This window comes from Neovison vison, chromosome 4 (genome assembly GCF_020171115.1).
Source record: "Neovison vison isolate M4711 chromosome 4, ASM_NN_V1, whole genome shotgun sequence".
Lineage (NCBI taxonomy): Eukaryota > Metazoa > Chordata > Mammalia > Carnivora > Mustelidae > Neogale > Neogale vison.
Genome location: NC_058094.1, coordinates 219,154,479 through 219,171,549, shown reverse-complemented (window position 1 = coordinate 219,171,549; position 17,071 = coordinate 219,154,479). Strand labels below are relative to the sequence as shown.

Sequence of the window (17,071 nt, the reverse complement as noted above, 5' to 3'; positions counted from 1 at the left end):
CATATATGTATACATATCAGTGCATATACTTAAAATTCTTTAATTCTTTTTTAAAATTTAAATTTAATTAACCAATATATAGCACATCATTAGTTTTTGATGTAATGTTCAATGATTTTTTAGTTGCATATATCACCCAGTGCTCATCACATCATGTGCCCTTCTCAATGCCCATCCAGTTACCCCATGCCCCTCCTCACCTCCCTTTCCACAGCCCTCAATTTGTTTCCCAGAGTTAAGAGTCTCTCATGATTTGCCTCCTCTCTGATTTCTCCACATTCATTTTTTCCTCCCCTCACCTATGATTCTCTGTGTTATTCCATATATGCTACCTATGAGTGAAATCGTGTGATGTAATTGTGTTTCTCTGATGTCCTTCTTTCATTTAGCATAATACCCTCCAATTCCATCCATATCAGTGTAAATGGTAGGTATTCATCCTTTCTGATGGCTGAGTAATACACCCTTGTATATATGAACCACATCTTCTTTATCCATTCATCTGTTGAAGGACATCTCAGTTTGGTGATTGTGGACATTGCTGCTATGAACACTGGGGTGCAGGAGCCCCTTCTTTTCATTACATCTGTATCTTTGGGGTCAATACCCAGTAGTGCAATTGCTGGGTCATAGGGTAGCTCTATTTTTAACTTCCTGAGGAACCTCCTTACTGTTTTCCAGAGTGGCTCTATCATCTTGCATTCCCATGAAGAGTGTAAGAGGGTTTTCCTTTCTCCACATCCTCACCAAAACCTGTTTTTCTCTGTCTTAATTTTAGCCATTCTAACTGGTGTGTAAGGTGTTATCTCTTTGTGGTTTTTATTTGTATTTCCCCAATGACAAGTGATGTGGACCATTTTTTCATGTGTCTGCTGGCCATCTGCATGTCTTCTTTGGAGAAATGTCTGTTCATGTTTTCTACCCATTTCTTGACTGAATTATTTGTTTTTGGGGTGTGGTGTTTGATAAGTTCTTTACAGATCTTGGATACCAGCCCTTTATCTGTTATGTTATTTGCAAATATCTTCTTCTATTCCTAGTTGCCTTTAGTTTTGTTGACTGTTTCTCTTGCAGTGTAGAAGATTTTTATCTTGATGCAATCACAATAGTTCATTTTTGCTTTTGTTTCCCTTGTCTTTAGAGGCATGTCTTGTAAGAAGTTGCTGTGGCCGAGGTAAGAGATGTTACTGCCTGTGTTCTTCTCTAACATTTTGTTGGATTCCCATCTCACATTTGGGTCTTTCATCCATTTTGATTTCATCTTTGTGTATGGTGTAAGAGAATAGTCCAATCGCATTGCCAAAGAAAAAGTCAAACTCTCACTCTTCAGAGATAACATGATTCTTTATGTGGAAAACCTGAAAGACTCTACCCCAAAATTGCCAGAACGCATACAGCAATTCACAATGTGATAGGATACAAAATCAATGCACAGAAATCAACTGCATTTCTGTACACTAACAATGTGACTGAAGAAAGAAAAATTAAGGAATCGATCCCATTTACAATTGCTATCAAAAACCGTAAGATACCTAAGAATAAGACTAACCAAAGAGATAAGGACATGCACTCTAGAAACTACAGAACACTTATGAGAGGGACACGTGGGGGGTTCAGTCAGTTAAGTCGCTGCCTTCAGCTCAGGTCCTGATCCCAGGATCCTGAGATCGAGTCCTGTGTGGGGCTCCTTGCTCAGCAGGGAGCCTGCTTGTCTCTCTGCCTCTGCCTGCTTGTGCTTTCTCTCTCTCTCTCTCTGACAAACAAATAAATAAATAAATAAAATCTTAAAAAAAAAAAAAGAAAGAACACTTATGAGAGAAATTGAGGAATACTTAAAGAGACAGAAAAACATTCCATGCTCATGGAATAGAAAAAGCAAATGTCATTAAAATGTTTATGTTGCCCAGAGCAATCAACATATTCAATGCAATCCCTATAAAAATACAATTGACATTGTTTGCAGAGCTGGAACAAACAATCCTTAAATTTCTATAGATCAGAAAAGACTCAGGATAGCCAGGGAAACGTTGAAAAAGAAAACCAAAGCTGGTGGCATCACAATACCTGACTTCAAGCTATATTACAAAGCTGTCATCATCAAGACAGTATGGTATTGGCACCCAAACAGACACACAGATCAATGGAACACAATAGAGAACCCAGAAATAGACCCTCAACTCTATGGTCAACTAATCTTCAACAAAGCAGGAGGGATATACAATGGAAAAAAAAACAGTCTCTGTATTTAGAATTCTTTATTCAAATAGAATTCCAGTATGTACCTGAGTAAATGATTGAAGCCAGGATGGGGAGCTCAGATCCCTGCCAATCTACCTTCTTCCCTCTCCTAGAGCACAACGCAGAGCCCCATTCCAGAGTTAGGATATCACAGCTTTACTCTGGCACTGGAAGTTTGCAGATGAGGAGGCATGTTCCCAGAGAGACAAAGTGATTTAACCAAGTCCCTGACCCTAAAGATTGCTTCTGAGTGCTTTTCATTCAGAGAAAAGCAGCAGAAAATGCTCAACCAGTGGGTCCAGGCACTGGAGGACAGCTCTGCTCAGAAAGAGACACTAAGAGAGCCACAGACCCAATTCCTTCACTGATGCCCTTCCCAGAGCTGCTAAGAATCTTTTCAGTCTTACACTGAAGGTCTTCAAGCCCATAAGAAACTGGCTGTTTAAAAGCCAAAAGGCTGAATGAATTCAAGACAGGTAACTGACAGTGGCTTGGGAATTCTTACAACAGTGATGGCTACATAGGGACCCATTTGCTAAACTGAAGTTTGAGAAGCAGATGTGCCTTAATCAGGGAATTCTTGAATTAGGACCCCCAGAATTGCAAGGAGTATAACTTAGGGAATCTGAAAATAATGATGGGGAAAATATGTCTTTGTTCACTAATTTCTAACCGAGATTTAGCATTTTCTTAGATTATAAATGTAGATAGCAGAGCATGGCAGTGTTAGCAGTATATGTCAGTCTCTCAAAAATAGAATCACAGATATTTTCATATCACATCATGAAACTTATAGTAGATATCTTCAAAATATTGTTTATGCTGATCATGACATTGAAATTATGACCTTACAAATCCCACCGCTAGATTTTGTTATTTAATGTGATCATTAAAAATTGCCTCATATTATTATATTAAATTTTTAAAATATTCATATAAATGTATTTTAATATAATAGGGTTTCTTTAAAATAGGATGCATTCCTGGTGTTTAAAAAAGAAAAAAAATACTTAGGGAAGTATACACACTTGTTTCCAATCCACTCATTATTCAAGGAATACTAAAAGTCACTACCTCTGTTGAACACTAATACTTCATTTCTTTATCCCAAATTTTATCTATCTCAGGTTTTAACCAATCATGATGCAAATTCTCTTTTTGCCAGTTAACATTTTCCCAGACATTTTGCCAGTTGCTATGATGAGTAAAACAACCACCACAACCCAAGTAAAGGCTCCCATAAACCTGAATCTTAAGAAAAACCCATTCCAGAGATGTGAGAGAAAGGGTGGATAATCATAAATCCATCAGTGGTTAGACTGCAGGAACTCTGATGCCAAAGACAATAAGACCAACTTACAAGGGTTTGCCAAACAGTAAGACTTAATCCCAAAGGTAGGTTACCCAAGAGTAAAAATATCATAAAATTCAAAATCTCTTGTAAATTTGCTTGTTTTATTTTTCTCTGGCATTTAAGTTGCATGCATTTGTGTCAACTGTGGTTATACATGTTAGGCACAGAGCGAAGAAATAAGATTTACACATTTCAAAGCATATCACTGCAAAAATAAGTTACATCTTTTACATTCAAACTCCTTTCTTCAGTTTTGCCTGCTTCAATCTCATCCTCACCCATACTTCCATACTCTGTGTTCCCCCATCTGTCTTCTGGCTTTCATGTGAGTTGGCCCTTCCCATGAGGCTACCATTACTTAGATTTTTGTGTTTTCATATTACCTGTCATGATCATTTTTTATCACTATCTTCTGTTTCCTCTCATCCTTCCTGCTAACCTTTCCTGTATTTCCTTTCTTTCCTCTCATATCGTGCTATCAGCCAATTGCTCCCCTCCCCCTATAAACTACAAGCAGATGTTCTTTCTGCATACTTTCTTGAGGCATTAGTCAACCCCAGGACCTGGAACTGTGCTGGCAAGCTTTATCTTGTGTATTTAGCAAGAGTGGAGCCCATCCCTGATCACACACATACGCCCCTTCATCATGGACCCAATTCATCTTCAGTAGATATTGTATGATGAGCCATTAGTACCATGTTTATCAATAGGAAGACAACCCATAGACTTCCCACACTTCCCTATGGCCTATACCACAGGGCTAAGACATAGACAAAATATATAACAAAATTAATAAAATACTTTACCCATACTAAGCATGAACCAATTAAGAACACACAATAATTTTATGAGCATGAAATATAAGTAGTTCCAAAGCTGTTCGTAATTAAGATCTTGTTCTAAAAATTCAAAGAGTGCTCCACGTCAGTGAAATGAAATTATGGAGGCTGATGTCTCTGGTGGTCACATCAATGCTTAACACCTGTTGGGAACCAAAGGGAAAGGAGTGGGCATCTGATCATTGAAATTCCCTGCATTCAAATGAATCAGATACAAGCCAACAGTCCACATGCCCTCTGCTACTTTCACAATTCATTGCTTAGCTGTCAGGCAGCCCTCAAATTTTCAGGTGAGGAGGCTATTTATTGATTCCTTAAAGTACAAACTTGTTCAGTAATAGGGAGAAGACAACAGGCCCTAAACTATGTAATCGCAATCCTGCAGAAAAACAACTGCCCCCAAAATTGGAGACGTCTTTATTTCCATTCCTCAGAACCCTCCTTGGATTTCCTCCTTTTCCTGTTCCCCCATAGTTACTTGGTGATTGCCCAGTGAAAGTCCAACAGGTCAACTTTTTTTCTAGGTAAATGCTTTCCATAAAGCGTCACTGCGGGTGCCGTCACATAGTGTGACAGTCCAGGAGTCGGTCAGCAACAAAAGTGGGCAAATTCCTCTATGAGACCTTGGCAAAGTTGGGGAAGTTGGTTGACAAGAAAGCCACAAATATGAGGAAATGAGCTAAAAATACAAAACTGAAGGAAAACTTTTGTTTCAGGCTTTCTAATCAGGAAGGATTATGAAAGAAAACCAGTCCAGGAAAAAGGAAGAAGCAAGCACACCCAGAAAGATCTATTTACCATGAGGATAGATGTTGGAAACCCCATACTGCATTGATTCCAAGGTGCAGATTTTCCACAATTTTAACATTCATGAAATCAGAATGTGTTTTGCAGCTAACAGCCTTAGAATTACTGGGAGCTAAGCAGCATTCATGATACTTGGTATTGTCTGTGCATGCATGAACTTCATAGCTATTATTGGTATTATGACTAGGTGGACTACAAACTACTTAGGCATTATTTTAGGAAAGAATAGGAAAGCTGGCTTATAGTAAGATCAGGAAATTACTTGGATTAATACTTGTATAAAGCATTTGCTTTTTCTGGAGAAAATCTCACAGATGCTAGTGAAAGAATTTTTATGAAATGATGTATCACCAATGCTTCTGATAGCACAGGGGAAACTCCTTAACCCATTCATACCACATATTTTCTTTTAAATAATAGTAAATAAAATAATTTATAATATTTACATAAAAATTTGAATAATAAAATTCTGCGATACTAACTGGTTAAGGCATTTCTTTTTTAAAAAATATTTTATTTATTTATGAGAGAGAGAGAGCATAAGCAGGGGGAAGGGGAGAGGGAGGGGGAGAAGTAGACTCCATTCTGAGCAGGGAGTCCAACATGTGGCCCAGGACCCTTGGATCATGACCTGAGCAGACACTTAGCCCACTGAACCACCCAGGTGCCCCAGGTTAAGGCATTTCTAGTATTCCTTTACATTCAGAGTCTACCTCATCTAAATTACTTTGATGAATATTTATCAATGTTCATGTGTCTCTACGTAATATTATCCTCTATATTATCTCTAACATTTAAAATGATAAAAATCTTTGTTTAAAGAAAGCTTGCAGAAGTATTTGCAAAAGTACCTGCAAAAGTATTTGTTTAAAGTATAAATTTTAAATGATACAAAAGCATTGTGTCATACTCTGTAATCCATTTTGCCTTCTTCATGGCACATGAAATTATGGGGCACCTTTAACTGATGGTGTCTTGTATTTGATGGAATATGGCAGTTCAAGCTGTTTGGAAAGTACATTTCTGAAGTGAGGTGAAGGAGTGAAGACAAAGTTTTACATAAATTTGCAGACAAGAAAACATATATGCAAAACAAGGATCCAGACCCTCAATTCCAAATGATAAGTTGGGAATTTTCCCTTCATCTCCAGGCTGTACACTGTTGGCACACTGAACACAGAGAGCTTCCTACAGGACTCTATAGAAAAGTCTGTCATTTGGAAGAGAGGTGGGCATGAACTACCCTAGGACTGGACTGGAATATACCATTAGGACTTTTCCCTGGTCACAAACCTGTGTCATGGGGTCATAACTGAAGGCGGGCGTTATCACCATGCTGCTCATAGAGATGCTGACACTGGAAATGGGAACACGGCCCACTCCCCAGATCTCAACGTAGCCCAGTTTCAAAGGGTTTGAATCAGTGATGTATTTGTTGAAAATTATATGACTCTGCATCATATTCTGTTAATTAAAGATAAAAAGAAACCAGAGGGGGGAAACAAAAACAAAATCCATTTAAATTTTCTCAACTTTGTTTTTTAGAAACAAATGCAGATCATGAAGTAAGACAACATGAAAGTCACCATCTTGTGTCCTTGGATAATGCAGACCGTGACTTCAGCCCTCTATCTCCTGCTTCCAACCACCATGCAACTTTGCATTGGCTAAGTACTCACAGTGTCTCCAGATTCACCCTGAACTCTAAGAAGACAAAGAGTCTAAGCTATCAGCAACCTTCTGTTCTACATGTAGAGAAGTCAAAATGCATGCAGACCATTGCAGGGCAACATAGGATCAAGGGCTAAATAACAAAGAAACAATCGCTCTGTCTGTGCCTTGCTGAACTGGAAGAAGTTACTGATGAAATATGAATAGGTTTAATCACAGAAAACTTCCCAAGAACATACTAAGTTTCCATCTGAATTTCAGAGGAAGCAAAGGATGCAAATGAATAAGACAAGCAGGGAGGAGATTCTAGGCAGTACTTTATGTCCTTAGGACACCTGGCCTCCAACTAAGCCAACAGAACTCTTTTTTCCCTTCATGGTATCAGGCAGACTCACCTGATTGACAGAAAAGTTGGCCAGGTAATAGAGTCCTTTTCCATAGGTATCTGCAAATAAGCAACGAGGTAAGCATGCTCTCAAATTCCAATTGCTTACTTGTTGAGAAAGTAGGGATGATTTTGTTCTTCATTTTACTTTTCTTCTTTACAGAGTTTTGTGAAATCAGTCAGACTTTTCCCCCAAACTCCATTTACATAAAATGTTTGAAATAAGCATGTACAGATGCATCTGTCTAACAGGGTCACCTCCTAGAATGCAGTTTCCTGACACCACTCTTAATCTGCTTCTCTTTCTCATGGGCCTACCATTCTCAACATCTTCCTAGCCACCTCAGAATTTCTCGATTCCTACTGCTAGAGGCACACATATGTGTGAATATATGCATGTACACCCCCATCGCAAACATCAACACTGTTGACGGTCAGCTTATTTTGGTCAGCTTGGTCAGCTTATTTTGAGAGTATCGGGCAACTTTTTAAACACAATCTCCAGAGACCGAGAAAAACCATAGAGAAGACTTCTTTGTCCTTTATCCTTAATGTACGCCACAGGTTTGGGGAGAATATGAAGTTCGGCATGTCTAGCACAGGCATCCGTACCCTACCTCCTACTTTTGGGGCTTGGTCACTCTTCCCCATATTCTATCTCTCACTCATTTGCTTACCACTGAATCAGAGGGCATTGGCTATCCTCTAGAGCTGTGCCTTCCAAGATAGCAGCCACTGGCAGTATGTATCTATTTAAATTACAATTAATTACAATTAAATAAAATTAAAAATTCAGTTCCTGGGATGCACTTGTCACATTCCAAGTATGCAATAGCCATCTATGCCAATGGCTACCATATTGGGCAAACAGATACAGTCTATTTCCATTACTGTACTGGACAGCATTCGCTTGGACATAGTTAATGGAATGTAAGCCTTCCTCCCAAGAATTTACCAGTTCCTATAAACTCCTAGTGGAAAATCCCCCCAAATAAATAGCACAGCTGATAAAGGTACTGCCTTTTTTATTGGGACAGTAAACCATGAAATTAGGGAATGTGCCCATGAACATAAACCACATGATAGCAGATTCCCACTGGCTTCCATGCTGTGGTCTCGCACAGAGAATTAGGAAAGTTGGGTAATGGCAACAGATTCAGAGCTACACTTCATTTACATGAGGCATAAGGATCATATACAATAGGTATTGTACACTTGAAATGACAAATGGCTATGTTTAAGAATGCGAAACTGTTTTAACGTGGCAAAGATAAAAAGCAGGCCTGCCCCCTAGTCAGTGGTATTGACACGAATCCAAGGTAACCCTACTTACCAATGCTTTCCCCATCATCCCAGAAGAGCCAGCCTTTAGCAGTCCCCTCATCATCCAAGGCAACCTTGAAGCCTATGAATTTCTGACGGCTACCGTGAGGTAGGAAAAAGTCATTAGCTAAAAACAAAACCACTATCACAAAACAAGGGTTTTCATAGAGACATAAGGGAAGTGCTTTATGGTATAAAGACTGGATTCAAGACACTTGAGGTCTAGTACTAGCTCTGTCTCCAGTGGCTGTATGTTTTCATGTCAGGAATGAATGACTGACTGAATGAATGAATGTATTTTCCTTTAAGGCGCTACAATCCGATAAGTGCTCTAAAAGTACCACAGTAAACTACAAGCAAACTCACTGGTTCTTTGAGAAAAATCCTGATGTGATCTCTCTTTTTTCATGAACCACTTTCCTAAGCACATGTACAGTGAGCTGTTTATAAATGTCTTAAGTTATTCAGTTTTTAACTGAATTTTTTAAATTAATGGCTATGGCGCTAAGAATTTTAGTTTGACATCAAACAGACATGGATTTTAGTCCCTGCTGAACTACTTACTGTGTGACCACTTGAAGCTTCTCTTTGCTCATCTGTGAAATGGGGATGATAGTATTTACATCACAAATTTTTTTTTGTTAAGAAAGATAAATAATTTCCAAGTAGAAGCCTCCATATTAGTATAGTTCTAGGCACAGAGAAAGCATTCACTTGATGTTAGCTATTAATTATTATATAAGCTTAGGTCTAGAATTCTAAAATCCTGGATGTGAATAATCTCAGCCTGAAGCTTCAGTTGCAATGTGGCTTACACAATTTCTCAGCCATAGTTTTCTTAGCAGAGTCAATTAAGATCCAGAGAGTCTTCTAAAACTAGTATGAATCAGGTTGCTCCTTGTTTAACTTCCCTTTCAAGTATGAAAAATTAGATCTATCATCTCACCCACTTAAATCCAAAATAGTTGTAAAAAATTGTTCAAAGAGTGTAGAGTCAAGGTTAAAACACAAACAAACCCACAAACAAAAATCTATAGTAAAATTCCTTTGGGGTCTGAGGGTACTGCTTACAGATTGGTGGGCTTCACCAGGATCTGAGCTAACAGGCAGGTAAAAGAGAAGCTCTGTCCCTTGTCATTCACCTTAAGTGCGTGTTCTGTGCAGGCTCTTGCCAGGGCAGGATGTAGCCCCCACGGACGTGAAGATTAATGTGGTCAAGAGGGGCCTCCAAGAACTTCCACTCTCCCCTTGCTCCAATGTCCCTACCCTGTGGGCCAGAAGAAGGTAAGACAGGCTGAGAACACACCTCACTGAACGACACCTTTACCAGACACCTCGTCCACTCTTCTGGACTTGGTGCCCATCTGTGACCCTTTAGCACACATCTTATTATGCATCTCCACTCACTCAGAGGCTGTGTGGACTCTCACATTGTTGCTACAACATCATGTCAGCACCCCTTGTGTTGTGGGGGTTTTACTGTACAAACTCCATGAGACCGCAGTGTGGATCTCAGCCTACCCTCATTCTACATCCTGTTTCTGTGTCAGAGAGCAGTGCCGGAGGAGGCTGAGCGAGCCTTTCACTTATTTCTTGTTGCCTCCTGATACACACTCTGCAATGGCATTTCCAGACCTTTCACTTTGTCTCTGCTCCGTCTCCTCTCGCTGCCTCCACCGCCCTCCACCATCACCAACTTCACTAAAGCCTTGCCTCCTACTTGACAGAAAGAATTAAAATGAGCTGACTTACTTTACAAATCCCTGTCTGTAACTCACTACAGCTTCCTTTATGTTTAACATCTTTTTCTTGCTTCCTGCGTGGCAGGAGAAGTCCTCTCTCACCCAGAGCCATAAAGCTGTTTCTATGAAACTGGCCTTCCACATTTCTTCAGCCTAAGGCAGGGCTTCCAGCCCTACCACTATGGACATCTGGGGCCAGAAAATTTTTTGTCTTGGAGAGATGTTTTGGGGATGCTTACCTATGTCTATACCCTAGATACCAGGAGCACCTCCCCAACCTTGCCCACCACATGTGACAAAAGGTCTCCAGATGTTGCCAAATGTCCCCTGAGAGGCAAAATTCTCCCATTTGATAATTGCTACTTTAACGGGAAGGAGGTAAGCTACCATAATTTTCCTCTGCTTTGGTCCCTTATGTTCATCTTAGCTATATTCTGCCAGTACGGACCGTAGGGGTGGGTGATCAGAAGGAAGCCCAGTGACGGGTGCCACACTTCCTGGAATGGACTCTGCTTCACCGGCTTGCCTCAGGACTCCAAAGTCTACAGGGTTTAATAAAAGGTCCAACCCCACATCCCTGGACTTCTTTGGTTTTCTCACTGAGAGCATGAGAAAATCTGATTATATGATCTCTAATGACATTTTACTCCATTATCTGATGAACACATTTCCTCCACTGATTACCCCACCTTCAGGTGAAACTCGACACATGTAAAACTGTCGAGTTATCTCTGTACCAAATTCCTTATTTCTCTCAATGGTATTTCCATTCTACTACGTGTTACATAAATACACTGTGATTTTAATCTCATGATTTCATTTCTAATACTTGATTAATCACAAACTTGTTTACTTTAAATAGTTTCTGACCAGGCTAGTCTCATAAATTGCTGTTTAAATATCCATTAAGATATGACTGTAAGGTAAAAATCTCAAAGCAGCACTATTAAAATAAGAATAGACAACCCAAATGCCTTTGTAGGGGAGAATTTGCATCAACTGTGTAAGTCATTGATTATGATTAAGAAGCACTGTTTTAAGAAACTAAAATGTGTAACACATGTAGACATATGTCTGTATGTATGTACATATGTAACATATGTAGATGTATGTCTATACTGTAAAAAAGAAAATGGCCACAGGTAGATAAAAACTTGAATTAAGTCAAGCAGAGAGAGTCAATTATCATATGGTTTCACTTATTTGTGGAGCATAACAAATAGCATGGAGGACATGGGGAGATAGAGAGGAGAAGGGAGTTGGGGCAAATTGGAAGGGGAGGTGAACCATGAGAGACTGTGGACTCTGAAAAACAATCTGAGGGTTTTAAAGGGGCGGGGGGTGGGAGGTCGGGGTACCAGGTGGTGGGTATTATAGAGGACACGGATTGCATGGAGCACTGGGTGTGGTGCAAAAATAATGAATACTGTTATGCTGAAAATAAATAAAAATAAATAAATAAAAATAAACTTTGATTCATACACATTGCCTACTCTTAAGCTTCATAAACATAGGTAACTAGTGCCATGCCTCCACCTCTCCTGAATAAAGTCTATAAACCACAGTGCCCAGAATGACAGAAAGGAGGGGGAATGGGGAAAAGACACTTCATAGAATGATCAAGCACAGAGGTGTGCCTGAGACAGGCAGAGAGCTCTAGCAGGAGCTGTAAATTGCTGGTTTTGCACCTTATTTGGAGAAACTAAGACTTGGCATAGAGGAAGAGTCAGGCTTACTGAAGTAGACCCACTCTATGAAGTACATCAACCTGTTGTGCTTTCAAGGCACCTGCCACTTCATAAAACAAGTGAGGCCTAAAGACCAAGCAGTAAGGGGACCCTCTTGCTTCTGCTGGTCTGATGAGCATAGGCAGGAGAGTGTGGGGATGGGAATTCACAGCTACCAAGGCAGCTATGATAGGAGCCACGATCCTTGAGAAATGGGAACAACCAAGATATATCATACATTCTTCACTTATCCTTCGTTTGAGGCATTTGCTAATTCCCAAGTTCCATTGTACAAATAGCAAAAAAATTGTGCAAAAAATGGTTATAAGCTAAGCTGGGCATCCTTGTGTTTTCTCCCAGGCTTTCCATCCCTGTCCAGGCACCTCCCTTACTGCAGCTTAGTGCTGACCCTGCACGAGGGAACCGCCGTGTACTCAGAATCACTGACTGGGAGTGAACGGAGTAGTCAACAGGCAAATTCAGGAGCAAGGCTAGCTTGCTTAAAACCAGTTGGCTGCCCCCTCCTGGAAAGCTCTGGTTGCAAACCACATAGCTGAGTCTTAATGAGGGCTTCCAGAGGACAGATTCAGCCCAGCAAAAATAAAGGGAAGAGTGGTGGAAAGGAGAAGGTGCATAAACAATGAGTTCTGTTACACTGAAAAGAAATTAAATTTTAAAAAAAGAGAAAAGAAAAAGAAAGGAGAAGGTGTCAGGGAAGGACTCAGGGCTCCCTGAGACAGAGAAGAGGAGTAAGACTTCCATTGTCCTTGTCTGGTTTTCCCTTAATCCTACCACAAATCCACTGGCTCTTGTCCCCCTTCTCCTGTATGTCTCCTTTTCCTGTATTTCGAGTCCTCTGCTTTGCTCTCCTCAGAAAAGTTATTAGACCAGGCTTGGCTATAGGGAGAGGAAACACCACCTTTGATTCTTCCTTGAGAATAAAGCCCGACTTGTGTCCCTACAAGAGGACATAGCCCTGAGGTTGCTCTGAAAGGCTCCATTCTCCCAGCTGAGTCTCTGGGGCTCAGACCAGCCTAGAAATGTTCCAGAAAGAGAATGATGTGTTCATCTTACATTTCTAAATGCACTTATGTCGCTCGGCACACAAGGGTTGGGTCTCATACCTCCACGTACATTTTACACACTGTCCAAGACCTCTCTAACCTCAGGATATTACATTTAACAGATTGTCCTGGAGCATCTGTGCTACAGAAGGAGATATTTAATAAAAAGACAGAGAGGAGAGGCCCCTCTACATATGAACTTATGGTCTCACAAGGGACAACAGAAACATAAACTATAGTTTACTGTACAATTTCAAGTGTTTACTAGTGTTGCCATTATACACCATTGTGAAAGATTAAAAACTAACACAGCAGAGAGAGTCAATTATCATATGGTTTCACTTATTTGTGGAGCATAACAAATAGCATGGAGGACATGGGGAGATGGAGAGGAGAAAGGATTTGGGGGAAATTGGAAGGGGAGGTGAACCATGAGAGACTATGGACTCTGAAAAACAACCTGAGGGTTTTGAAGGGTCGGGAGGGTGGGAGGTTGGGGTACTAGGTGGTGGGTATTAGAGAGGGCATGGACTGCATGGAGCACTGGGTGTGGTGCAAAAATAATGAATACTGTTATGCTGAAAATAAAAAATAAAATAAATAAATAAATAAATAAATAATAAAAGACTAAAAAAAAAGAGTTCATATTAAAAAAAAACAAAGCTAACACATACAGAACACTCACAAAATATGTTGTTTTATAGCAATTCTGCAAAGGAAGTGCTCTTTTCCTATTTAGAGATGAAGAAGTTGAATTGATAAGATTAAAAGTGCCTACTCCAAGATCACACATCAAATGAGTGACAGTGTCAGAACATGACCAGTGGGTGTGTCAGATCCAGAAGCCTGTCGCACACTACCATTTTTCCAAGTTGCATAAATCACCAGAAAAACTTACCGTGTAGTAATCATACCAGCGGGCTCTGGGGAAATACGCAGTGACATTTCTGGCATTCTAAAATTAAACACAAACAAGGCTTGGGAGGTAGGCTCTTGTACCCAGGACCGTGTAACTAATTCACACAGTTAAAAGGTCAAAACAATAGTATTGGTCTTGGACCCACATGTTCATCTTTTCAGAGGCCAGTAATGTTGGGAAGACTTTCTTCTATTCCCTCTTGCCAAATGGGATATTTGCCTATCCAAAGTTAACAGTCCCCTAAAGCCCTTTGGGATCAGGACTTTGTGGGGGGGCGGGAATCACCCTATAAGCACCCTTTGCTTATAGATTCACCCCTCTCGAAAGAGACAAACTCAGGTTGGGGATGGAGCAGAAGAAAAATTTGCAGATTTTATGGTGCCAGAACCTCAGGGATTATGATTAGTGCAGGAAGTTTTGGGGAGGATGCAATTAGCTGGTATTTTAATCAGAAGCCTATACATCAACAAAAAAAGCAAGAAATGGCTTTTGCTGCCTGAAAACATCTTTTAGAAGGAAGGGAAGTATTAGCCAGAACCAAGATTACGCACATCGGTATAAACAATCCTGTAAAATTTGTTTCTGACCTATACTCACCTATACTCCTTATTTTAGTTAATAAATGATTCTATCTTGAAATATGTCATAAGGTCTTTCCTTCTTGATTATCCCATGCATCAGAATCTGTTATGCTGATTTAAAGATGAGGAAGCAGAGGACCAGAGCACCTAGGTGTTGGACTTCAGCTCAGAGGCAGAAGAAGAGACAGTAGAGCAAGAGACCCCATCTCAGGACGCCCAGCAGACCAGGCCTCTTCTGCTACCTCTAGTCACAGGGCCTTGTAGCTCTAATTCTCTGTTCCTCAGAGGCTTCCATACTCACCGGCTCCAGGACCGGGCTGACCAGGAAGGCTGGGCCCAGCAGAAACTGACTGTCTACATCCCAGGTCACCCGGTCTGACACAAACCTAGAAAGAGAAACCAAGGTATCACAATCAGGACCCCCAACAGGGCCTCAGGCCAGACCCTGAAGAAACTCCTTGAGTTCAGACTCAAGTCAGAAATCCAAATGCATTCTGCACCTTCCTTTAACTCTTTCCCTAGGTCTCCTTTAATCAGATACATACTTCCTTCCTGTCATGTTCTTCAAACCCCAGAAATGGTTGGATTTAGACACATTCTCACCTATACATTGCTCCACGCAAGAATGGCCTTCAGCCCTCAAATCTCCATCCCTCATATCTGGCTGTTGTTTTGTGACCTGAGCTTCTACAAGAGATAGGCAGTTCTTCATATGCCCAATTTAGAAAGAAAGTATTCCATGCTGTATTGTAATCACTTTGAATTTTTTTTCTTTCAGTAGTCTTTTATCAAGGACCTAGGGCATGACTGATGCTGCGCTAAAAGGAGTTACAATGCATGATCTGTGCCTGGAAAGCTACTGGCAAAGGGCAATCATGTCTTTAGTTTAAGATGGAATTTTTTTTTCACAAGCCATCACACAGAATGATATTATCCCTTAGTCACTGGGACCCCAGCTAGACTAACTCACTCGTGGAGAAGAGGCCGCACAACAGTGCTGCCCTCCGTGTGGGCCATATGCATCAGGGTGTAGAGATACGGCAACAGGGTGTATCTGGTCAGCAGCACACTTCTGGAAATATTCATGAAGGCAGCATCCCAGGACACAGGATCTTGCCTCTAAAGGAGAAAAGAAGAGTGTTCAGAGCTCACCTCGGGGGACCTGGGAGCTTAAGGAAGTCACTGAATGCTTATTACAAATGAAGATCACACATAGCTAAACCAAAGTTGATTATAGAGGGTCCTGAGATTATTCTTAATATACTGAAAGAAGTCACTCAAGCTTGCCCAAGACAACTGATGAAATGTCTCTGTAAGATAATATCTTTGGAATATATTTGATATAATCACCCTAAACAAACAAAAGAATCTAAAGAACACTGAAGAATCTGGTTCACTAAAACAAGGACCTTTCCATGTACCTGCTAGCCATGTGTATGTCTTCTTCGAAAAATGTCTATGTGATTCGTCTTCCTGTTTTTAAATCAGATTGTGGTTATTTGTCATGGCTTTTTATGAGTGCCTTAAATATTTTGGATATTAACTCCTAATCAGAGATATGGTTTGCAAATATTTTCTCCTACTCCATAGTTGTCTTTTCATTTTGTTAATTGTTTCTTTTGCTATGCAGAAGCTTTTGAGTATGATGTAGTCCTACTTACTTATTTTCACTTCCATTGTTTGTGCTTCTGGTGTCATATCCAAAAAAATCATTGCCAAGAACAGTATCAAGGGGATTTCCCCTATGTTTTCTTCTAGAATTTTTATAGTTTTGCATCCTACATTTAAATTATAATCATTTTGAGTTAATTTTTGTGAGTGGTGTAAGATAGGACTCCCATTTCATCCTTTGGTATGATTATCCAGTTTCCCAACAGCATTTATTGAAGAGACTGCCTTCTCTTCATTGAGTATCCTTGGCTCCCTTGTCAAATATTATATGCAAAGGTTTATTTCTGTGCTTTTGATTCTGTTCCACTGATCTATTTTTAGGCTAATAACATACTGTTTTGATTACTATAACTTTGTGATATAGTTTGAAATCAGGAAGCACAATGCCTCCAGCTTTATTCTTTTTCAGGTTTGCCTTAGCCATTTGGGATCTTTTGTAGTTCTGTAAGAATATTAGGATTTTTTTTTTCTATTTCTGTGAAAAATGCTATTAGATTTCAATAATGATTGCATTGACTCTATAAATGGTTTGGGGGTAGTATGGACATTGTAACAAGTTAATTCCAATCCATGAACATGGAATATCTTTCCATTTATTTGTGTATTCTTCAATTTCTTTCATGTATGTCCTATAGTTTTCATTGTATAGATCTTTCATCTCCTTGGTTAAATTTATTACTAAGTATCTTATTGATTTTTGATGCTACTGTGAGAGGCATTGCTTTCTTTCTTATTTGTCAGTGTACAGAA

General features: G+C 39.9%; 1 protein-coding gene across 1 annotated transcript in view; it reads right to left on the bottom strand.

The window, feature by feature from the left end:
- Positions 1 to 3,674: 3,674 nt before the first annotated feature.
- Positions 3,675 to 17,071, bottom strand: part of MGAM (maltase-glucoamylase) — an 86,812-nt gene continuing 73,415 nt past the window's right edge. Inside the window, exons 41-48 of the mRNA XM_044246742.1 lie at positions 15,621 to 15,769; positions 14,952 to 15,036; positions 14,049 to 14,105; positions 9,760 to 9,884; positions 8,628 to 8,716; positions 7,305 to 7,354; positions 6,532 to 6,702; positions 3,675 to 4,574 (exon numbers count right to left, since the gene is read on the bottom strand). Coding sequence (XP_044102677.1) covers positions 4,500 to 4,574; positions 6,532 to 6,702; positions 7,305 to 7,354; positions 8,628 to 8,716; positions 9,760 to 9,884; positions 14,049 to 14,105; positions 14,952 to 15,036; positions 15,621 to 15,769 — 801 coding nt within the window. The 3' untranslated portion in view covers positions 3,675 to 4,499. The remainder of the gene's footprint in view (positions 4,575 to 6,531; positions 6,703 to 7,304; positions 7,355 to 8,627; positions 8,717 to 9,759; positions 9,885 to 14,048; positions 14,106 to 14,951; positions 15,037 to 15,620; positions 15,770 to 17,071) is intronic.